General features: G+C 44.1%; 1 protein-coding gene and 1 long non-coding RNA gene across 2 annotated transcripts; both read left to right on the top strand.

Annotated features, from left to right (window-relative positions):
• Positions 1–42: 42 nt before the first annotated feature.
• On the top strand, positions 43–1,592 carry LOC121062116. The gene is made up of 3 exons (XR_005815414.1): positions 43–613; positions 772–892; positions 1,089–1,592. It is a non-coding gene; the product is annotated as an uncharacterized LOC121062116 (long non-coding RNA).
• Positions 1,593–2,501: 909 nt separating this feature from the next.
• Positions 2,502–12,013, top strand: LOC121062115 (corticotropin releasing hormone binding protein). The gene is made up of 7 exons (XM_040541752.1): positions 2,502–2,723; positions 3,145–3,238; positions 3,806–3,963; positions 5,959–6,169; positions 7,613–7,761; positions 10,033–10,150; positions 11,327–12,013. Exons 1-7 carry the CDS (start codon positions 2,643–2,645, stop codon positions 11,482–11,484), a joined length of 969 nt encoding a protein of 322 aa, XP_040397686.1. The 5' UTR covers positions 2,502–2,642; the 3' UTR covers positions 11,485–12,013.
• The last annotated feature ends 12,228 nt before the right edge of the window (positions 12,014–24,241 follow it).

Below are 24,241 nucleotides of genomic sequence, written 5' to 3'. Positions count from 1 at the left end.
TTTTTTTGCCTTGTTAGGAGTAATCACATCTGACAAGTTCAGCTTCATCCTTAAGCACACGCAGAGCTGGAGCGAGGGACTGTGCAGGCAAGGGGAGGCTTCAATGGTGGAGGGACACCTCAGGGTTTGTGGTGGGCTGGATGACCTCCAGAAGTCCCTTCTACATCAACCATTCTGTGACTGTGGCAGCCCCGTGCTTTAGGAGGCAGGGAATCACCTCTGGTGCTGGGTGGCTTCGTGAGGAGGCTGGGCAGGATGTCACCATGCCTCTCTCACCAGCTGCTGCTGAGCACAGAGGTGAAATGCAAAGCAAGAGGTGGCACAGGGGAAACGGCAAGTTGCATGAGTGTCCCTGCTAATAATGAGTTCCCCATCCACAGCAACAGACATCTGGGTTTAGCTTTTGCAATAACGCCATGCAGAATATTTGCAATGCTCAAAGCAAACTCCTGCAGGTACTGTGTCAGAACCACGAACCCTTTGTAGGCCCGAGGTGGCTCCTCGCCTTTCTCCACCACCCTGAAGATTGTAGTACAGTCCTCGCACCTCCTGGTGCCAGATGCTTGCTGTCCTATGGCCCCAGGGTTACCTGCTTATCTGGGCACCCCACCAGGTAATGCTGTGCTAGCCCAGACCTCAGCTATTGCCTGGGAAGGGTTTAAAACATTGGTGTTGTGGTTGGTGTATTTTGTCAGAGCAGAGCAGATCACAGGTGATCTAAAATAGACAGGTTTTGCTGCAGTGTCATCTGTCCTTCACTCCTTTTTGCAGATGAATTCAACCAAATCTTCAGTAAGTGGTGAAATCCTCAGACAACTGAGCACTCTCCCTCATTTAGTGAAGGCATCCAAGGAGGATGCAGCCACTGAGGCCTAGGCTGGGGACCGGCAGGGTAAGTGCAGGTGCCCTGGCCAGAACAGGGGCTGGGGGCTGCCAAGGGCTGGGAAGATGAGGAGCAGGGTTCTTACTGAGGCTGAAGTAGATCTCCAGCTACCACTTCTGGGCACTTTGGTCAAATCTCTGTCATTTCCCAAACAAGCAGCAAGCTGCCTGCTATGCTGTGATCCTGACTTTCTTTTTCTCTTCAGAAAGCAAGCGTGTGATCAGAGAAGTGCAAGAGGCTGGGCTCTTCTGCAGTCCCTTTGGGTCATGCAGGTTCCTGGTGGTCTCTGGGGCACCTCACATCACCCCAAGCAACCTCCCAGCCATCCTCTCACAGGCCGTGGCTAAGCCCTGCAGCTTTCCTCCACAACTTCAGTCCCCAAAGAACTCCAGAGGATTTAAATTCTGAGCTCCTGTAGCGCTTCTGAAGATGCTTGTCTAAAATCACAGTTAACAATTCAAAGCAAGTACATGAAGATGAATTAATTCAGTCTTGGTTCATTCAGCAATTAACCACACAGTTCCCTGAAGCAGTTTTAGCAACCTTTGAGTACAACTTAGTGTCAGAAGTTCAAAAACATTTTCTGTTTCCTCTGTATTCTTTATGCTATTGAAAATCATGCAGATACAGCATACTCGCAGACGTGCTATGCAGATACTGAGGAATATTATAGTTTAAAGTAAACTCCAAACATAAGAAGTATAGCATAATAAAGTCAGAGCGTATAGACAGAATAAGATTTTTTTGCTATTATTATTTGACCATCAAGTGGTGTGAAACAGCTGGCAAATGTTTCTGTCTACCATCCTTAAGAATGAAATCAGGAGCAGCAAAGTTAAAGCTCTGCAAGTTTGGATCATATTTTTTTTAAGTTTTACTGAACCAAAATGAGACTTTGACAGAAAAGCATAGCTCAGAAAACGTTAACAAGATGGCTGAGATGGGCAAAGTGTATTTATTGTATGCACACCATCAGTGGATGTGCACACTCAGGGTCAGAGGAAAATTAGAGTACGCCATAAAACTAGTCAGTAAGTTCATGATTTTCAGTACTCTGCAAAGTTACGAATTTTAATCTCCAGGTTCATCCTTTGAAGGTATTTCTCAGGTTTCCCCTGAGGATCAGGGGTGAGTAACAGCTGTATCAGCAGTTCTATAGGAAATATTCCCTTAGGAGCCCCAAGTTTTCATAATTTCTGTGTGAAAGCTGTGTCTGCTGCAGAGGACTGTCTCGTTTTCCCATGTACTTGCTGCAGACCCCTTTGTGCCCCCACCACAGGCACAGGACCAGGAGGTCAGTGTTGGTGCTGCATGCCGTGGAGCAGCAGGAGGAGCCCTGCAGGTCTAAAATGCCCTGAGACCAGAGAGGAGGAGGAGGGAGGGATGCTCTTTGATTCTCATTTTGCTTTTGAGTAACTGGAAATCACCATAGGGAGCGAGCGCCCTGGCTGTGCGGGAACACACTCTCCTCCTGGGAGCTTTTCAGCTCCACCAGACAGAGAAGTAGAAAACACATCTGCCAGCAAGGGGAGCGCTGTTGGCTGGGGAATCTGTGGCTGTGATTTGGACCCTCGTCATGCCCACGTACTGTGTCACTGCGAGAGGAATTCAGTTACCATGGGTTACCCTATCAGTACGGGGACCAAGTGCCTCCCCTCCCAACAGCTCTATAAAAAGAGTCGCTGGAAGATGCCCTGGCGGCTCCTGCCTCCCAGCACAGAGCAGCAGGCACACAGCGTGGGCAGAGAGGGGTGCCAGCATGCCGTCTGCCTTCCAGCTTCAGTGCCACCTCGTCCTCATCTTCCTGGCAGCCTACAAGGGGGAGACCAGATACCTAGAGGTGAGCAATGGGGCTGATGACTAACACGCCTTGATGTGCTTTTCTGCTCTCTTCTAACTTTATTCTCAGCTCCCGAGAATTGGGATTTGACTCTCCTTTTCTATTCCCATTCCCCCTGCACCTGACCACGGGTGTGACATTAATACAACAGCTCTCCTGCACTTTCATTTATTTGTCCTTTTCTCAAACTTGCACTTTTTGCTAAGCAATAGAGACACTGTGCGCTGAGCTGGGCTAACCTCTCAGGTGCCAGGTTTGCTCCCCCACTACAGCAGCCTGGCAGCTTTCTGACTAAGCTCTTGCGCAGCTGCACCCTTCCTGGAAAAGGGATTTAATCTGCCAGCACCTATTCTAGAGAAGTGCAGGGAGGGGGCTGCTTTTTGCTTTGCCCCAACCTCTTCTTGCCCTGTTTCCCTGCCAGGTGAGGGATGCTGGTGAAGATGAGCCCTTCCTACTCCTCAGTGAAGACCTGAAGCGAGAGCTGTCTGCAGGACAGATCTACCGGCGGTCGCTCCGTGAGTTTCTTCAAAGCTCTGCTGGGTCCCTCTGAGGAGTGGGAGATTCCTGGGGGGGTGAGCTCGGGGTAACTTGGGAGTGACAGAGCTGCAGGTGCATTTTGCAAGGCAGGGGGGAGATGGGCAGAGTGTTAAAACCTCTGCAAGCTGTGGCTGAGGCAGAGAGCTCAAAGAGGGGCTCTGAAGGAGGCTGGGGGTCAGAGCTGGGATTCCACTGATGGGAGGAGGTTGGGGGTCATCCACCTGCAGACGCGGGCAGGGTTTGTCTCCAGGGGAAGTGGTGGATGGAAAAGCTGTGATGAGGGAGAAATACGAAGGAACTCAGTCTTTGTACACTTGTGTACACATGCAGATGCAGTTTTCTTCTCAGAGATGCTGTGACGTGTCATTTTCCCCCACCACACCTGTGAGCATCCCCCATTGCTTAGCCATCTCCCTCTCCTCCCCACTGACTGGGTCTCAGTGCAGGGTCTCTCCTCGCTCTCCCCTTCCCCGTGCAGTGGGAGCAGGCACTGTGTCTCCCCTCTGAGCAGGCAGAGGCAGCAGCTCCTGGCTCTGTCCCTGCAGGCTGCATCGACATGCTGAGTATAGAGGGGCAGTTCACCTTCACCGCAGAGCAGCCCCAGCTGCACTGTGCGACCTTCTTCATCGGCGAGCCTGAGGAGCTCATCACGATAGACTACAACTTCGTAAACATCGACTGCCAAGGAGGCGATTTCGTGAAGGTAAGGAGTTGGCAGCTCCTGCTGCTTATCCCTGTCCCTGCTCCAGTGTGTGAGATGCTGGCTGTGTGTGGAAGGGGCAGTGCACATGTGTGTCTGTGTGCGCGTACAGAACAGCCTTTTACAAAGCATCCATCTCTGGGACTGCTGTTCCTCCTCCCCACTACCCACTGGTGGCATCCCCACCACCACCACCCCCGTAAAGCAAAGTCCATCGCAGGCAGGGGATCAGTCTCCAAACTGCAGCATGGTCTCTTCCAAACTTTTCCAGGAGCACCTCCACTGAGTGTCTGCAGCTGGCAGACTGACCGAAAAGCTTGGTCAGTGCCAGACGAGGCTCTCAGCCCCATTAGGAGGGTTTTCTTGTTGCCTTTGTGATAACATAAATCGTGTGAGGAGATAACGACAGCCCTCTGAAATGCTATTACTTTGTGAGGACCTCCACTCACTGCATTAACTTGTTAATGTGTGGATTGCAGGAAAGACTATCAAATGGCCCTGCTAGAGCATGCTCCAAACAGAGAGAGGTCTGTGATGCAGAGCCATTTATAGTCCAGAACTAAAAAAATTTTTACTGGAGCAAGTTGGTGGCAGACAGATGTGTGACCAAGACCTGAACTCAGTTTTGGTGGTGAGGGGAGGTTTGAAGGTACCTACCTGCTCCCTTTGCCTCTTGCTCTGCCCTTTGTGCACAGCACAGAGCCCCTCCTGAATGGCTGCAAGCTGAGCTGCAGCGGGGAGGAGGAGGAAAACTGCCCTTTAGCCCTGTCCTTGTCCCTCTCCTGGAGAATCTTGTCCCTCCGTCCCTTGGTTGGGGTCTCCCCAAATGTTGTTACAGGATGATTTCAAGGATTTTCTTCCTAGACTCATGGATATTTGTGAAAGCTAAAAAAATACCAAGCAACCTTCAAAACTTTATAAAGGTTTCCTTCCTCTGATTATGGTGTCCCCAGTTTCTCCATCATGCTACTGTATTCATACAGGCAGCTTTTCCCTGGTGTGATTTGGGCAGCTGCTTCTCACGAGTTCAGAAAATTTGCAGTTCTAGCAAATCTGGAGACCAATTCTGCAGGTCTTCCACCAAAACGTCCTACACATGCTCACATCAGGATTACTCACCACAGCAGCAGCAGGATCTGGTCCTCAGATTTGCAAAGCATGATCGGAGCACAAAAGAAGTTACCAGGTGAGAGTAGGCAGGAGGGAACTGGAAGTGCAAGGAAGGGAAGGTAGTTACCTTCAGCTGTGCTAGGGTTAACACAGATTTCCAGTTCTGACACATTTCTCACAGGTCTCCCTGAACATGGTGAGGGCAAATTTGTTGCTATTTTTGTTGTGAAGGAAAGATTTGTAGAGGTTGCTGCTTAAGCTCTAGCCCAGTAGGCAGCATTTGTTGTGCTTTCTAGTGATTACAGTGAGCTGAAAGAAAAGACACGGGTGAGAGCAATCCCCCTGCTGATAATTCCTCCCCAAAGATTTATCGTGGTTTTCTTTTGGACTGAAACACGGATGCTCTAGGGGGCTCTGGGCACACTGAAGACAAGCTGCAAAACATGGATGGTGGAAAATTACAGGCAGGTCAGTGGACTTCATGTCCATAGCTCAAGAGTGTGACTTTTGTTTGATGTGGCTTTCACATTAAAAACTAGTTTTAGTAGCAATTGAACTGCAATACTAATAAATCAAAAAACCGATGTGAATTTGATAGTGTTGGAGCAAAGAGAGCTGTTTCCCTCAAAAACAAGTCACCAAAATTGTCAGCTGAAGGAAATAAAAACATTAAAATTTATATCCATCCCATTCCTAAATATTGATTGAAGCTTGAATTATTAGTTAAATGTTAGGAAATAGATAAATGCAAAGATTTTTTGGCTTTATCTAGGTGCTTTTAACAAGCCATCTGGTGTCAAAATAAAACAGTGTAATACTTTACGCTTCTCTTTTCTGCTGAGAGGATGGTATACAAAAGCCCTGGTTTCAATTATTGAACCCCTATAGGTATTTGATGGCTGGATACTCAAAGGAGAGAAATTTCCTAGTTCCTGGGACCATCCCCTCCCCACTTCTGAAAGATATACAGACTTCTGTGAAAGCGGCAACATGCAGAGGAGCATCAGGTCATCGCAGAACGTGGCAATGATCTTCTTCAGGATTCACCAGCCAGGCAATGGATTTACTGTCACGGTCAAGAAAACTACCAACCTCTTCCGTAAGTCTTATTTTATCTAATCAAATGGTTTACATTTGGAGTAGGAAGCAAAACAAAAAGTGTTGGTTTGCACTGAATTCTCTCTCTGACTTTATCTGCACCAACACAGTTCCAGTGACTTTTGCGGAGCTGCGTGCCTGGGGGTTTGACTCAAGCTCAGCTTGTGTCTCAGGAAAGAAAATTAGAGAACTATAAGAGAGAATTTAACAATTTCTTCTGTATTCAGGACAAGAAGGATCTTTCTGTCAAAGATGATCTCTTCAAATCTAATATTGTTGTGTCCTGTCACATTTGGCTTGAACGGATAGTATTAAACTAGAGATTTTAATCTGAGCAACTTCTAAATCTGGGTGAACGATGAGGAAAAAGTATTTGAAAAAGTTCAGCAGTACAATCAGTATATGAATAGTAACATGGAGAGTGATATATTATCCCAAGGACCTACTTGCAATTTATTTCCCTGAGCCCATGAGTTAGCAAGGCACAAATAACGGTCACTTGCATCACTTTTCCAAAAGAGGACAGGACATTTACCTTCAGTATTTAAGCTGTTTGACTAATTAATCTGATTCATCTGCCTTACCATGCAAAAAATGAATCACAGAATCATCCAGGTTGGAAGAGACCTCCAAGATCTCCAAGTCCAACCTCTGACCTAACACTAACAAGTCCTCCACTAAACCACATCACTAAGCTCTAAACCTAAATGTCTTTTAAAGACCTCCAGGTGAGAGTATGTCTGTCCTGCCCTTACTTTGATTTGTTAGGACACGAGCCTGGACACTGGGTCTCCAGGCTGGCGTGGCTTTGTGCCCATGGACCTGATCATTGTGTGCAACTGCTGGAGCTCGCTTCTGTCCATCACCTGCTGGCCAAAGCAGGCCTTCATTGTCTGCAGAGAGGATTCCTTGGGTTGCACACACCAATGATAAGTTACTGCCTGAACTGATGATTTTGAACTTCAAGACAAAATCAGCATTTGCGTGCTCTAGTTTGAATGGGATATTTCACAGGGTAAGGGAACCCCAGTTATGAGGAGCAGGACAGGACTTGGGGGTTTGCTGGCAGTATCGGGCAATGACAAGTCAAAGATAAATGAAAACCCTTCATCCATACCGAGCTTTAACTGGCAAAAAGTAGGGGTCCCTGAGAATACAGGTCCCTGATGTGTGGATTTGGGGTGTGAGCTCTCCTATTGATGGCTTCACCCTCAAATTCTGCCAGAACCCATACTACACCATAAGCAATGGGCAGGGAATTTCTAGGGAACAAATGCCAGGCAAGAAAACCTAAAAATATTGTATGCATACTTTTCAGCATTTGGCTTTAACTCTCAGCTGTTAAATTGTTTGTTATTTGTTAGTACCAAAAGTACACGATTTTGCTAAATGCGGGCAGCAATGGCTGCACAAGTTAACACCTGCAACTTCTCCTGTGCCCCAGCTTGCAATGTCATCTCTCAGACGCCCTCGGGAAGGTTCACCATGGTCATTCCTCATCAGCACAGAAACTGCAGCTTTTCTATAATATACCCAGTGGTGATAAAAATATCCAATCTCATCCTGGGACATTTAAATGGCCTATTTCTAAAGGTGAGTGGTTTTTGTTACCTAATAAATCACTACCATGTGCATGTTTTCTGGGCATGGACAGAGGAGGAAGGGGTGAAGAAGGGATGGCCACAGCACTGGCTGTTAGGGCATGTGTGCTCCAGATCACGTGTATGCACACCATGGGTGCTGGCACCCCCAGAGACCAGAGCTGGGTCTGTCTCTGCTGCTACTGTCTCTGTAACATTGCAGAGGCAATCAAATTATGCAAAGTGCCATTAGCACATGTAAATATTTCTTACTCTTTGTTACAGCAAGCGTTTCATTAGAAAGAAAAGAGTGTTCTCTCAGAGCTGTCTGTCTGCATTTAAACTAATGAAAGCAGGAAGCACTCTGAACAGAGATAGGAGACGCAGGTTAGGCAGTGAAGTATGAGCATGGTGAAAAAACAGGTGAGTTCACCACAGATTGATCCCCTGCTCAGTGTGCTGAGCATCCTCTGCTCTGATTGGTCTGATGCACAGCATTTGATGCTCATTGATGAGCAGGCAGGAGAGGACAAGAGCTGTTGGTAGCACCCTGAGCCTTGGAGGTCCAAAGAGGTGCAAATGTGAAAATGTCCAGAGGGATAGGAAAAAAAAAAAGTTTGTTTTCTGGTTCCATTGAGACTGGTAGCTGAGGTCCTCCATGGACCTGTGTCTGAGCAGCAGTCAGGGCACACAGCTGACATGAGCAAGGTGCTGGGGGAGGCATGACACAAAAAGACAGAAATTCAGCAGGCAACTGGTGGAAACAGGACAAGAAACAGTGAACAAATCTCTGTCAGGACAACACACGCGGCTCTGTTGCTCACCTGTGTTTTTTGTTTGTTTGTTTTGTTTTGAGGGGTTTGCTTCAAGGAGAGCTTTAAAGAAAAGGTTAGAGCAAAACGAAGACATGGCTATTTGAGTCTGTGTGTGGTACCCCACCAGCAGACAGCATAAAGGGCAGCTTGAGTGAAACTGCAGAGATGATCTATTTTTGTCAAGATAAAAAATGAGCAATAAATGTTAGCTGTATGTGCTGATCAGCAGCAGGAGCTGATCTGCTAATTCTGCAGAAAAAAAAAAAAAATAGATTGGAGGTGGGCAGGCTTCAAAATTCAAATGAAAAGAGTAAATAATACCAGAAGTGGAGCTGTTAGGAGTCTGATAGTGTCTTAAGAGTCCTGAGACTGCACAACCCAGGCTGCAGATCCACTGGAAAATGGATCTGGGGAAGTCCCTAGAGGGAAGTGAGGAGTTTTAAATTGTGCTTATACATTAAAGGGGAACAAGATGTGGGCAAGTGGTGAGCAAGGAAAGGGCTGAGCACAGATGGGAAGTGCTCAGGAAAAAGGGTCAGCCTTGCAGTGCAGATAAAGACTGGCCAGACAGAGGAAATTCAGCTCACAGCATGGTGCATGAGGGCAAAATCAGGCACGGAATTACAGAAGGTGTGGATTTTAAATATTCTTTGGCTCAGACCAGTCCATAGCTATGGCCTTGCTTTACATGCTGTTTTCACAGGGATACTCGCTCTTCCGCACTACAAAGAGGGAGACCCCCACTCTTGTTACAAGAAAACAAAGGCAAACAAAAATTTAAATCAAATGTAAAGTTTTAATACATAAGAGGAAAAAAAAAATCTTCCTTTATTACAAGTTAGCTAGAAATACCAGTATGCCTGATCTAAAAGCCAATGTCTCTGTCCTGCCAGGAGCTCCTTCTCTGCTCTTGAAGTCTGTGAACCAGCAGCTTCAGGACTGATGGTTCAGGATGGCTAGAAACAACTTGTCTCAAACCAGACTTTGAGAGATGGCCCATTATTCAGTATCGGGCAGACAAGGGACCACAGCAGGGACTATTCTCTTAGTCAGAACACTGCGTTTTGGTGTCACTTTCTGCTTAGGAATCTGAAAGTGAGGTTATTTTGGAGCCTAGGTTACTGCCTGCCAGCTGAGTGTGGGCATGCGTGCAGCCCCATGACTCTGTTTGATTACACATCTAAGCACCCAGAATCAGATTCCTTACTTGCACTGAAAGCAACTGGATCAACATCTTAACTGCAAGCCAGTGATTTTCCAGAGCTCACTTAGGTCTTTCTCTGAGAGTCTCTTAAAGAAATTAACTTACAAATTGAAGTACTATTTATTGATTGGGATGAGAACAGCCTTGATTTCACACGGATTTGAGCACAAAGTACTCTAAAACCTGCTGTTGACTGCAGTCTCATCTAGGAAATTGCTATGTTTTAATGAAAACAACAAATAACTTTTAATCTCTGTCTTCTTAGAAACCATCAGCAGGCTGTGCAGGAGTGGGAGATTTTGTAGAGCTGTTGGGAGGAACTGGCTTAGACCCATCCAAGATGTTTCCACTAGCTGATCTCTGTCACTCCTTTCATGGGTCTGGTGAGTACTCCTTCTTCCACTTACCTCTGCATGACAAAATACCAAACCAGAGGGGGCCATGCAGAGCCCTCTCAAACCCAGGTTTCCTCTAGACTGGTGAACTTCACATGTAGCAGAACATGAGAGCTAAATCTCTTTGAGCCTGCAGCAGGGGAGTGTGATGCAGCACACCCATGAATACCTTCACTTGCCCCTGCAGTAATTATAATAACAAGATTAAGTTATATAAATTTTTAAAACACTTTTCCTATGACACATATGATTATTAGTGTCAACAGACAGACAAGCCTGGAAAGTCATAATAAATGAAGGTAGAGGAGTTACGTTTTCAGTTCAGGCATTTTTTTCTCACTTTCACTGTGTTCCCAGTGCCTTCTTTTCTGCTGCAAAGCATACCCCGAAAAGCCTCAGAACCCTCACCCACTGCTTTGAGGCTGAACCTCTTTCACAATAGTGCCATGTCAGTGACCTCCTTCTCCACACACAAATAAGAATTCCCAGTTTTCCCTAATATTTAATTGAGGAGAGAAAGCAGTGTTGCAGTGATGAGACAGACAGACCTCTGCAGCACACAGATGTGGGGCCGAGGGAGTGTGGTACCTTGGAGTACCCTCTCCATCACCTTTCAGCACACCACAGCCTAATGGTCCAGGCACTGCCAAAAGCCTTAACAAGTAAGCACTGGAACTGAGCAAATACTGAGCACTGCAAAGAGATTAAAAGCACGCTTTCCTGGCAGCATAAAGGAAGGAAAATCCCATCTTGTGTCTCTGCTCTCCCAGCGTTTCAGTGTTGTTAATTTTGGAGATCTCCAGGATAGGGTGCCGCTGTCCTCGCCTGTCACTCGTGGTATCTAACCAGTGAGTGCAAGCATGTATAAATTCCGTGTCATGTCTGTAGTTGAGACTGCAGATGGATGGGAGGTGAGCAGCATTTGCATGAATAAAGGCTACAACATTTAATGAAATAGCCAGGCCATTATAAAGTAAAGCTAACAAATGCAGAGGAAGGCATTTAGTCAGCAATGCCACTACCGGACAGTCATTACTACATCCAAAAGTGCTTTGTTTCCAAAGCAGTATGCATTAGTGCTTTGTAATTCCCAACACTCCATATCACTTCTCCCTCTTCTGGTATAAATTTATCCTTATGTCTCTATCTCTTTTCCCTAATTAGCCCAAATGAAGATTGGTTGTGACAATACTGTGCTACGAATGGTCTCCAGTGGCAAGCACATCAATCGTGTGACGTTTGAGTACTATCAACTTGATCTGCAGGAAATAGAAAACAGAAAGGAGAACAGCATTGAGGAATTCTGCTTCCCTAGTATCTGAGAAACCAGGCAACATGTTTTCACACAGCTAATGACAATAAGGTTCTGGTGAATTAAAAAAAAAAAAAAAAAAGTATTTTTCCTTTACCAGTTGGTGTGATTGAGCCTTTCTACAGTACAAGCATATTCCCTTTTTTTTCCCCATACAAATCAGTCATTCTCATGAGCAAGCAGGAAAAAGTATATTAATCTTTGTTACTACCATGATAATTTTTCTGCAATATTTAGGATAATTTACTATATTCAAAATCAATAGCAAGAAGAGAAGTCTATGTTTCCAATATAAGTACTATTAGGGAAACAGACACAAATCCTCTGTGTATTCAGTCTGAGCACACACAAAACTCATAATAAGTATAAACTTCACATGGTTAACATTATCCTTTTATATCAGGAATAAACAAAAAAAATAAGATGGTGGAATACATTTCCAGTTTTGTAAAAGGAAATCCAGCATTAGTGTGTGCAAAAATGACTTGTTTGTTTATGACTATAAATGTGCTATTTATTTCTAATGACATGTTTTTAATGAAAATTTATAGCATGGAAACTTCCTTACACAAACCCAAACATGAATAAATACATTCTAAGAGTTGGCAAAACACTATGATGTTGTATTTTTCTGAAGAGCTCTTTAAAACATTTTTGTTGAACTTCCCAAGTCTTGTGCAGTTTTCTGGAAATTATCATTTTGAACATATGTAGCTGTAAAACTGTGGACTATTAAAGTAACGTTATGGGCAGAAATGTGTTTAACAGCGTTGCCTACACCTTCTTATGCAGCACATGCCACTTACCAGCACCTTTCCCATTTAAGATTTTTGGTCAAATGTCCAGCATACATGTGAAGTCAGATACATAAATACATGTTATTTTTCTCACATTTGGTGACCCAGAAGAGGAGTGTAAGCCTGGAGAGCTCTAGGAAGCACAGCAGAGGACCAGAGCTGTGTCCAAGCTTGGCAGAGCATGGATGGATTTGTATGTTTTCTGGGAGTGCCACCTGGCAAATGTGGGGGCAAACAGCTTCTCCTCTGATGTTCAGTTAACAACCAATGCTGATTAATCCCGCTGCAGGCCTGAGACCTTCAGATCTGATATCTGGCTCTTTGTCTCACACTCAGTCACCAAAAATCAAGTGTTCTGAGTAGTCAGCAGCTCTGAAGTTCATTCCCCTGCCCCAATAGAAGTTGGTGAAAACTTTAGGATGTCTCAGGCTCTCTCTTCGCAGGGTTTGATGAACCTAGTTCTGATTAATAACTGACTTGATAATGAAGGGATACATCTGGCAGCCTGGTCAGCCTTGCGTGTGTCCACGCTGCAGGGCTGTGTTTATGGAACGGATGAGGATTGTGTGACTATTTTGCTTTGTTTCCCCCCCAAATCAGACAAAGCCTCACACTTCCAACCAACAGCTTGGAAACTCTAGCAAAGGTGAGCGCTCCCCAGGATGGGCCAAAAGGGGACCCAGGACCTGCAGCAGTGGGACCATCCTGCTTCTGGCTATCCCACGGCATGGAGCACCTCCAGCTCATGTCTTGGGGCAGGGGATCTTTGGCCAGCACATCCCTGCTCCAGTCCCATGCAACCTCCTGCAGGTGTCCCAGGCCCCTGCTGCGGTGCTGGTGTGTGCAGGAGACCTGGCCACCCAGCACAGAAACATTGGTACTCTGAGGCAGGAATAAAAAATACTTGTAGCTCTATGAACTGGCTTTTATTTTTTTTTTCTCCTGAGGAAACTTGCAGTGATGGAGGATTTCTGTCTTCCCAAAACCCCTAACCATATCCAGCCCCAACAGCCTTTCACAGGCACCCTTCAGCATAATGGGGTAGGTTATCAGGAGGGTTTAGGACAGAATTCAGAGACTCCTGTATCAGACCATGCTTACCCATATGCCTACCTGCAAATTGGGGAGAAGGAGAGGTCTTTTAAATATTGCTCCTTGGTCACTGAGAAACATTCAGTGAGGAGGAGTGGAAAACTCAACAACAGAGTTCAGGTCCATCAGCTCAGGACTAGGTCATGGATGAAGATAAACTCACCGTCTCTTGCTTAGTGTAGTTTAGTAGTGGCATTTCCCTTCTTTCAGCTTTACGTGAAACCTTGCTTTCAATCCTAGCACAATTTAAATACCTCCAAAACAGCAAAGCCTTACAGAAAAGATACTTAACATTCAGAGGTTGGAGATTAGTCCCTCCAAATTATAACTCAGTGGACTCTGTTACTAAGGAAACTTACCATTATAGATGGAAAAGAATGGAAAAACACTTTGTGGATGACAGCGCTAGCTATTGCTATTGCTCTGTGTGTAGTACTCAAGTATGAGGTGTTTTTAGTGGAGCTAGCAGCTTCACCTGTTCCTATTAATCCACATGCATTTGGACAACACCATCAATCACACCACCCCAACGTGTTGGCTGTCTTAAAAAAAAAAAACAAAAAAAAAAACAGACCCCAGCATGTCCTTTGGTCTGTGTTTTAAGCTCTACCACATGTAAAAAAACAATAGTCACTGCAGCCATTATACCTCTATTTATGGATGCTCTGTCATTTCAGAAGCTGCAGAACTTCAGTCTTAAGATACCAGCTCATAACTGTCAAAGGTCGCAATTCCTCCAGTGTTTGGTTCTGAGAAGGGAGGAAATAAGGATTCTCTTTAATGAAAAGAAGGGAAACAAAGACAAAGAAAAAAAAAGATTCTTTTTAAAATGAAGGTTTGTAGAATATATATATATATAAAGGATAAGATATATGTGAATAAGATGACTATCTTGTTAAAAAAAAAAAAGAGAAGAGCAAGGTTGTAGTCTGCAGGCGTACAATTAAAATACAAAAACACACACACCAAAAAAATGCTTCTAACAATAGACATGGAACAAAAGTGTTTGAAGGGGCACTGTATGCAAATCTTAGCTTTGAGAAGACATTGTATGTCCAGGGTTTAGACACCCTGAAATCTTGCATCATAGGCAAAATAATCAAAACTCACAATTAACATTAAAACCCACAGAATGTCAGGAGATGTGAGTGAATGTCTTAGTGAAGACTCATATCCAAGAATGAGCCACTTTTCTTCATCGTTTTGATTTGGCATCACCACTGACTTTCCCTTAGAGAAGGGTGTAAAAGGTGAAATGGTAACACATCAGCACCTCACAGCATAGAAGCACCTTGCTAGAATTAGAAAGAAAACTGCTAAACTTTAATCAATGGGTTAGCAATTATTGCAAAACTCTTCAGCACCACAAGAACTGCAAAGGGTTAAAAGATGTTAATTACACGAAAGGGGAAAAATCAGCTATTCCTATTGGAACCTTAACCTTGAAAAACAGAGAGATGCAGCAAATAAATTAACTCCTACATTTCTGTAGTAACATGAAAGGATCGGTCATCTGAAATAACTTTTGTCAAGTTTTCCGGCAGCAGAATGGGAAACATTATTATGGGACCTACCGATAGCAAACTCATGCCACGAGCAGGTAACATAGGTTGATAGAGACTCGTTCAAGCTCTTTGGGACCATGACAGCAAGAAAACTTCAGGAATTAAAAGTTATTCTTGATAAGTAAGGGGTCAGTAGAAATGTTTTATTAAAGTTAGAAATGCTGCCTTAGGAGGTAAAAAAACTCAGCAGAACAACTGTAATTTAGGAAGACATTTCAGTAGTTTCTTGCCTGGTGATATGACCTCTGTTCCCAAAATTAGATTCTTTGTTCTTGAAGCAGAGTGGCAAAAATTCAGGGATTTGTTTGTAGTAATGTACAACTCCCTGCAATAATACATAATAGTCCTTTTAAGTTAGAATTGTTCTGCTAAACTGATGTTGATTTTATCTTTCATGACTGACAATGGAAATAAGTGCTCAGACAAAGACAAGTGCAGTCTTTCTGAATGGTGGTCTGAATGACTTTTGAAATGTCTCCTATCTGCTCTTCTAACATCGATTCAATGACACCATGTCCTGCTTTCCTGCTTTTTCCTGCTCAGTGGGGGGCTGATCTCGTGGAGTGTGATTTGTAACTCGGAATGAGGCTGAATAGCAGGGTAAGTCGATTTGCAGAATGAATTAGGTGCTTGATCATATAACCTCCTTCCTACTGCAAGTCTAGCCCCGAAAATTTGAAATATGTCTTCAGGGCCAACACACTGCACTGATTTCACACGCCAAGCAGATTTTATGCTACCTCTACCTCTGCCCATATGATTTTGTGCACATAAGGTGTAAAAGGCTCTGAGCTCCACTGTCACACACTGGAATGAATATATGTGGCACCAATTATGTAACAGGGACCAAACTCATTTTTAAGAGTATAAAGAAATTTCACTTTCTTTCATGAAATGCACACTTCTTAGGATCTCAAAGCTGTACTTACTCAGTTCTAAACACAAGCTAAATTATACTTCAAGGAAGTGATTCATTATAGTCATTTTTATTCAGAGCCTCATTACTTCTGGTATCTGAGTAACTTTCTTGTTGATAAATTGACACAGATTTCACTTTTTTTTTTCTCCACATTGCTTCTTATCTTTAAAGATCAGCAACAACTAATCATAGCAACTATGGATTTTGTACGCACATCATTTCCTATTAAAGGAAATGCAGTGTATTACACGTGAGTCACTACAAAATGAAGTTTTCATTATCTGTTCTTCTGAATAAAATTGATATTCATGGTACCGTGCTGCTGCAAATTACCATCAAACCATCAATTACAGTGTTGACTAATAGTTTTGGTTTTTTTATAACTTTGCCCCTCAACATGAAAGCAGGCAGTTTTATAACCACAATTTGCCTTTCCTCTCTATTCAGTGCCCCCCAGGGGGACTCACACAGCACTTCAAAGGACCTAAGTGTGTCCTTCAAGTCAAGTGCATAATGCTCCTTTCATGCAGGACATGTTCACAGATGTCTCACCATGGACAGTTCCTCCCCGAGGCTGGCAGCAGAGGTTTCCCAAAAGCAGAATGGTGCTCCTCAGTGTCACCCAGCACTGGAAGCTGGGACAAACAGAGCTGGAGGATAAATTTCTTCTGACCTCCAAGCTCACAGGCACGAGTGCAGATGCCCAGCTCTCCTCTTTCCCTGATGACAAGTCCCCAGCTCTGCCTTGCTTGTGCTCCAGGAGCCCATGGTGGGTCACAGACAATAGCATCACAGCCTCCCACTCCTGAATGCTCCTGGTGAGTCTGAGCAAACTGTTACGGAGTGAGGGTGATCTCAGCTCCTCTCCCATGGGAGATGTCCTACCCAGATACTTCACACTGCTGGTGGAAAGTAGGCACTTGATGAGGGCTCTCCTTTGTGTGTGAGAGCAGCAGAAGCTGTCCTGTCGTCCAGATCTGTCCATTGGGACCCACTGACCATTGCACGTTCCTGGTATTATATTGTATATTTAGGTAAAATGTCATGCAAAGTTCAGTCATCAAAACAACCTGAGGAAATCATAAAGGTTATGACTGAGTATTTATCACACAATAAAAATAAAGATTACAGAATCATCACAATAGCAGGTGATAAAAGATCATAATAATTTGTCTGAAGAACAATTATTCTGCCTTAGGAAAACTCAGCTTTAATTAACTGACAGATAGAGGCAAATGCCTGCAGCACAGCAGAGCTGGCTGAGCTCAGGCACAAAAGCTGGGTGATGGTGACTCCTTCTGACATCTCATCCAGATGTCAGAGCTTTGATCATCTGATGAGGGAACTTGTTGAGATCCTTGTCTGATTCCGCCTTGCTGGCCCTGTTCCCTGTGTGCTGTTGTTGTGGCGAGAAGTTGTACGAGGTGCCCAGCCCAACAGGAGCTGGAGATGTGCCCCTCCATAGCCTGCACAAGGTGCTGGTGGCACTGCAAGCCAAACCAGATGTCTCCTGACAGCAGAAGTACCTGGACGTGGATTTTGCAGTTCCCAAAAAGCTCTTAAGTACAGAGCTGGGGGTGCAGGGAGAAAAAAATTAACATTGCTGAGGAGGTTTCATATGCAACTAGGAAGTCTATATTCACAAGGAAAAGATACACCTCCTCTGAGTTTTGTGAACCAAGAACTACATTAGCAGGTATCACAGCAAGCAGTTCCAGCTTTTTTGTTGTGGCTTCTGTGAGAATACCACAAGATATGACAAATTGAGCAACATTTCTAAGTATCTCTTGGCTTCAATCCCTCTCAAATCAGGTTCTGCAATAAATTGATCTTTAAACTGGGTACCTCTTGGAGGAAGTCTGAAAACAGCCCTCAGTTTCTATTTTTGGAAAATAGAATATTTGGAAATATTTTGGATTGGAAATATGTCTTTTTTTGCAAGGCAAGGGGAATTGATAAAGCGTTTCTAGCATTGCCATAATTTAATTAGATTGAAATCAAATCCTACTTCAGTCCCGCTGTTTATAACAATAAATTGGAAGACAAAATGAAGTGTCACAAACAAAAAGCCAACCAAATGGGATCTCTGATTCTTTAATCAGTCAAGCTTCAGCCTTACCTTAGGGAATGTGTAGGCAGTTTCTTATTGTATGAAAGATCACATGTCTTCATGCTGCTGGAAGCTCCCGGGCTGAGCTGAAACTTTGAGAAAAAAAAAATATAATAATATCACTGGCATTACTAGTTAAAACAGACTCCTGTTAAAGTAAACAGGTTTCCTTTGAGTAGAGAAGATGTTGAAAGGTAGAAAAGACCAATTTAGAGGCAGAAAGAATCAAATTCTCAAAATAAAAGACAGAGAAGAGATAAATCTGGAAAGCCTCACAGAGCTATCCCCATGTAACACAGTCCATTCTTAATGCAGCTGACGCAAGCGTTTAGCGTTTCATTAAATCAAAACATGTAGCTATCTTGGGAGGGAGATGGTTTTAACTGATCCATTTGTCACTACAGCAGTATCAGCCCCACCTGTGCAAACACAGTTGTTTTGTTTGTTTGTTTTTTGTTTGTTTTTTAATGTTAGAAACAGATACTTCACGAAACATGGAAATTTCTGTATGTTTACTATCATCATTTGGTTGGTTAAAAACAGATAATGAGGACTGGAAAAAACATGAAAACTTCTCATTCTCAGCTCATCTGAGCTGTCAGTCTCTACATTCAGTCAAACGTACAATTTTCTGGGGAGCTAGAAATGCAGTGAAAATGCAGTTTGGCTCAATCAGTCTAAGATGAAGAATGGGATAAACTGTATCACTGGGGATTTGCCCCGGTGTCTTTTTTATGTTCTTATTCCAAACCAGCTTAATTTGGGAATGTGATCCATCAGAATTTGTTCCTGTCTCTCAGCTTAGAGAGTTGTTCTTGCTGTCTTCACATGGAAAAGCGGAGCGTGAGAAAAAAGTTCTGGCAAGTGTGTATTTTCATACTTTATAGAGGACACATCAAAGTCAAGTAGGCTTTGGAGCCTGCACTGCATCCAGTGCAAAAGGAAAATCAATGAGAAAAGGCCAGGCTGGTTCATCATAACTCAGGGGTACAATTATATTACTACAGAGATGCATGAGACCCCCTCATCGAAATATCCCACTCACTTCAAAACTACCATCACAAAAACTGTAGCATTGTTTAACTCTTAATAACAAGATCACAAAAATGAATCATATGTATGCTCATGTTTCTTGTACAATTCATTAATCATTATGCATAATTAGTTATTGATTACTAGTGTATTAACTACTATTTTGTATACAATTTTCTACACAATTTCTATTTATTATTATTATATATGAATTATAATTATTATAATATCTATTTATTTTTCACATTATTACGGTTATTATAATAATATATAAAGTATTGCTATTTTCTATATCAGGACATTGTTTCATTGAAGGTTTCTAATAAACTGAGGTGTTCTATAGCATGCAATAAGCACACAGAACTCAAAAATGCAGTAAAACTAATAGCACGGTAACTTGGAAGGAAGGAAGGAAGGAAGGGTGGAAGGGTGGAAGGAAGGGTGGAAGGGTGGAAGGAAGGGTGGAAGGGTGGAAGGGTGGAAGGGAGGAAGGAAGGAAGGGTGGAAGGAAGGAAGGGTGGAAGGGTGGAAGGGTGGAAGGAAGGAAGGAAGGAAGGAAGGAAGGAAGGAAGGAAGGAAGGAAGGAAGGGTGGAAGGGTGGAAGGGAGGGAGGGAGGGAGGGAGGGAGGAAGGGAGATATCACAGCTGAACTAGCATGTATTTGCAATAAGAGCAACAGACAGAAGCAGCCTGGTCTAGAGGCCACAGTGTAAGGGAGGGAACTGTGGCCATGGAGAAATTCTGGTTCTTCATTTAAAAGAAAGGGGAGCCCTTACCTTAACTGAGATGGGGTTGAATGTGTAAATGCCAGCCTCTTGCTGGGATCCTTGCAGGGGTCCCCGTGGGTGACAGTTCTGATGTTCTGCGGCCTCCAAACTCACAAAATTGTTCTGGCTGGAGAGAACCTCAGAAGATCTTCTGGGCATGGGCTTCCAAGTCGCACTAGGTTGCTCAGGACCTCAGCTGATAGAGGCTGGAGTTCCCTACATACAGGGAATCCACAACCCAGGTGCTCCTCCTATGACCAAAACACCTTCTCCATCACAAGTGGACCTGGGAGAAATGGCAAGAGAGGTGGGCACCCTGGCCAATGTCACAGATACCACCAGACAGCTGGCATACCAGCGCTAGTTTAGTATTACAAAGAGTCTTGAAGCAGATGGGCAATAACAGTGTCCCTGCTGATCAGCAGCTCACCCAGCTTCACTATAAACGGAGACTCAGTCTGCCAGCAGTGTTGAAGAAGGCCTCCTAGACTTCTGGTGCTAACATGACCACTTTCAGTGGAATCTCAGTTCTGACAACCTGATTTAGGACAGTAACCAGATGATGACAGGGAGACTGTCACAACAGACACTGAACTTAAGCTGTAGCCTCCACGTGTGGGTAGTAATATACCATCTATAGTGACTAGTGAAGTGATGCTGCGACATGTATGCATGTACACGTGACATGCAAGGGAGACACTGGGTGTGTAAACACACAGGCCCAGGAGGTGTCCTCTGAGCTAAGACCTTCTCCAGACTGATCACTGAATGATCTCCACGAATGGAGCCATCTGCGGTGTCAGGACATTCTTGCTGGTCATAGGTAGGAGCATTGCCCAGGAACTGTATGGTTCAGACATCCCTGAAGCAGACATCCCAAATGAATTGGTTGCCAAAACCCTGCCTGTGTGGCTCTATAGACCAGAGGACCCCTGATCATCACCTGAGTTGCAGGTGCTCTGGAGATCATTTGGCTACACCATAGAGATATTTCAAATTCAGGCAGCAGTCTTAGGTAACTTCTGCACAGCCAAAATAAATACAAGGGATTATTTTTCATTTCTGCTACACAGTTACTTTCACAGCTTTAAGGAAAATGATTCTGGATTGAGATTTTTGGAATATACAACCTGAGGCAAACCCGACCAGTGAGTAAGAAATCTCTGAGAAGAAAGTATGGGAAATGCTGCCCAACTTGTGACTGAAGTAGTATCTTTAGAAAGGGAGGGTAAATACAGTTTTGTGAGAAGAGAATCTTAAAGAAAGGGCATTGCGCATACATGGAACAAGAGAACTTACGTAAATTCAAAGCGATGTTCTATTTTTGCTGCTGTTAATTAAATGTTATCTCGCGTGCTTCATGCTTACAAATCACTTCAGCTATTGTCAGACCTCAAGTAGCTTCCCTTCATTTCTTCTTCTTCAATGAAACCAATTTGAAAGTCTCTTTCAGCGATTTGCTTTTAATTGGAAAGCACTCCCAAATGCAAGCCTGAACAATGTGGTCACTGATGTGCATTGATACTGATTATTTGTCAAGTCCGTATTTAAAAGGGAACATCTGACTGGAATCTGTAGTGTGGTTTATTTTCACCATTTTGCTTTTTCCCCCCAAGACAGGGTGAGCCTCAGGAGCGGTATAAAGCAAGGCGACTACTGGGAGTCTGCCAGAGAATCACAGAGACCCCAAATCATTCAAGACGAGGTGCCGGGAGCCTACACAAACACATCAGTAAACAAGGCTGACGGGTGGGTTTTATTCATCTCCTCATCATCTCCTCATGGTGGTGGAGACAGGGGGAGGGAGGGTTTAAAGCTGTTTGTTTCATTCTCTGAAAATAAAAGAAGCCAGGAAACAAGTAGTCTTTTACTCTCACTAAACATGTGGCTCCTCTGCTGAGCTGTCAGATGATGCTTGTGGCTGAGGCTGGAGTCACACCGCTCCCCACCGTGTCCCCTCCTCTTCTGCTTCCTCCTCCTTCTGCCTTCTCCATCGTGCTCTGGACTCCCCTTTGTGCCACTCACCTGGCTGTCAGCCACATCAGTCCTCCGCTGAGCTAGGGAAATGACCCAGCTCAGAGAAGGACCCGGTATGGCAGTGCAGGACGGGCAGGCACAGGCAGCCAGGGCAAGAAAAGGGTGGAAACGTGATCTCCCCTTTCTCGCAGGGCCAAGTCACTGCTGCAGCTGGAGACATTCATGGCTTGTTGGGAAGAACAGGGAACGACAAGATGATTAGTGATCTGCTAGTGCTTCAGGTTCATGAAGTGACTTTTGCTTTCAGGGGACAACCCATGAGATAGAAGGGTATAGATGGAATATCTTAGAGGAGGGGATTTCCCTTTGCAAACCTCAGAGCACAGTCTGTGCATTAGACATCCCTTTTGTTTTCTTTGGTATTAGTATGTAGGAAAAAGATTCAGAACTGATATCCCTCTCATCTTCTATTTAAGTGGCCTTCCCAGGAAAGCTGGAAAAACAAGGTGCGACTTGAAGATGTAAGCTGCAGGTTCCATAAGGAGAATAGCTTCACTGGTAAACAGCGTGTTAAATCTGTCCTCATGTTGCACACCTTTAAAAAGAGATATCAAGTGGCACTATCTTAATTGAGCATTAGAAATAGGTCTATTTCTCTAGCTAATATTTTTCCTGGCTTAATAGCCCTCTTGAATAGATTATCTGGCTTTTTACGATGAATGTGTAGTGAAGATTTTTTTCTTTTTTTTCAGGTCTGCCAGGCAATGTATTTTAACCCAAATAATACGTTAACCAAGGATAATTCTAATTACACAGATCACTTGGTCAGTTTTAATTAGAAATTAAAGCAATCCCTTTATTTGTCATGACATCTAAATTGTTTCTATTAGTCCTTATCTTCCTCATAGACTCCAGCGCATGAAGTATTCATGTCTCATGTAGGTCCTCCCTGACCGTAGTGACCACTGCTGGGGAGCAGAAAACCTCAGCTCCTCACGGACGTGCTCTGCACCCACTGAGACCTCACTCTGACTCAGCAGCGATTACTCACTGTTGAGGGATTAATCCCATCTCTGGTTTACCACAGAGTTTTCCCACTGCTACCTTCATAAACCATTTTTTATCCCACTGGTATTTGTATTTTCCACATTGTCTGTTAAATAATGAAAAGCAAATTGGTCTTTAATAGGGACCCTGGCAAGGGTCCAAAATCTCCCACCCTTCGTCCCTCAAGGCTGACTTAAAGAGAATGAGCTAAGAGATACAAAGTGAGATCATCTCTTAACTGTAATGGCATTAGGCTTTTCAGTCCATTTATTTTAGCTGATACTTGGATAAGGTTGAAGGAGCCGGTACTTTTAGATGTATGTATGAACTGAAATCCACTGGTACATGACTATTTTTAAACAAAGAGCAAAAATGTTTCAGATAGATAACACAGAATTAATCCAAGCCAAAACATGAGTTCATATACATCAAATAAGGTAATTACAACATGGGAGAATCTATAGGCTAAAACTGTATGTTGAAATACAGCTATTCCTTGGTGGGCAAAACAGAGAGACTCCATTTTTCCCCTTTTATGATATACAGGTAAGTGAATATGCCAGGAGAACATGTGAATGGAATGGCACAGATCTGTTATCCTGGATTCTGACTCCTTGGATTCACTAGAAATATTTATGCTGCTGAAAAGGGGAGTGTGAGGCACCAAGCCAGGCTGCCGAACCATCTGCTGCCCACACTGGGCAAGTGCTGCCTGGCTCAGCTCTGGACCAGATCCCTCCAGTGCAAAACCTGGGTGCATCTCAGAGTGCGGGTTTTTTGATTTTATTTTTGTTTTTGTTTTTCCAAGTATATGGACCAGCCTGTGATGTAACTAGATTACTCTGCCAAAAATGAACCTCCAGCAGGGTCTGCACAGTTGTACATCTCTCCAATACCACATTTGGGAGCTGAAAAGCCACGTCATGACTACCAGCCAGACTAGCATGCACAGTACTAAACCAGAAAGTGAATATGTGGGTGATGGTCCTCATCCAGCAGAGGCCAGTGAGAGGTGTTGCCTCCATTCAGCCCCATCTCTGCCATTCCCTTTCTACTAGCCTTGCTGAGGATGCTGTGGGGCTTATGTCCCATGCTGAGGCATGCATGTAAAATGTGGTGGAGGTGTACCAGGTACACTCTGGAGAGGGGACTGGGCCTCAAGAGCTGGAGACCCATGCGGCCTGCTCTGACCTGGGCACTCCCAGACCTGGGTGGCCTCAGTGACCAAACAAAGCTGCCCAGAAATGGCTATGGAGGTCATTAACATGCTGCCAGCTCCTGTGGATACAGCTATGACCTCAACAGGGTGAGAGGTCACTCTCCTCTGCACAGATGTTTTTCTTTTTCATGTCACTTTTTTTTTTTTTTTTTCTCCTCTGGGCCTGCCCTGGTCTGTATCTTTCAACCAATGGCTGAAAGCCTATGACCCATCAGTCCATAAGACAAGTGGGCTAAAAAGCT

The sequence above is a fragment of the Cygnus olor genome, chromosome Z (genome assembly GCF_009769625.2).
Source record: "Cygnus olor isolate bCygOlo1 chromosome Z, bCygOlo1.pri.v2, whole genome shotgun sequence".
NCBI classification, from domain to species: domain Eukaryota; kingdom Metazoa; phylum Chordata; class Aves; order Anseriformes; family Anatidae; genus Cygnus; species Cygnus olor.
The sequence above is the reverse complement of the archived record's forward strand: the minus strand, read 5'-3'. Positions and strand labels throughout refer to the sequence as shown.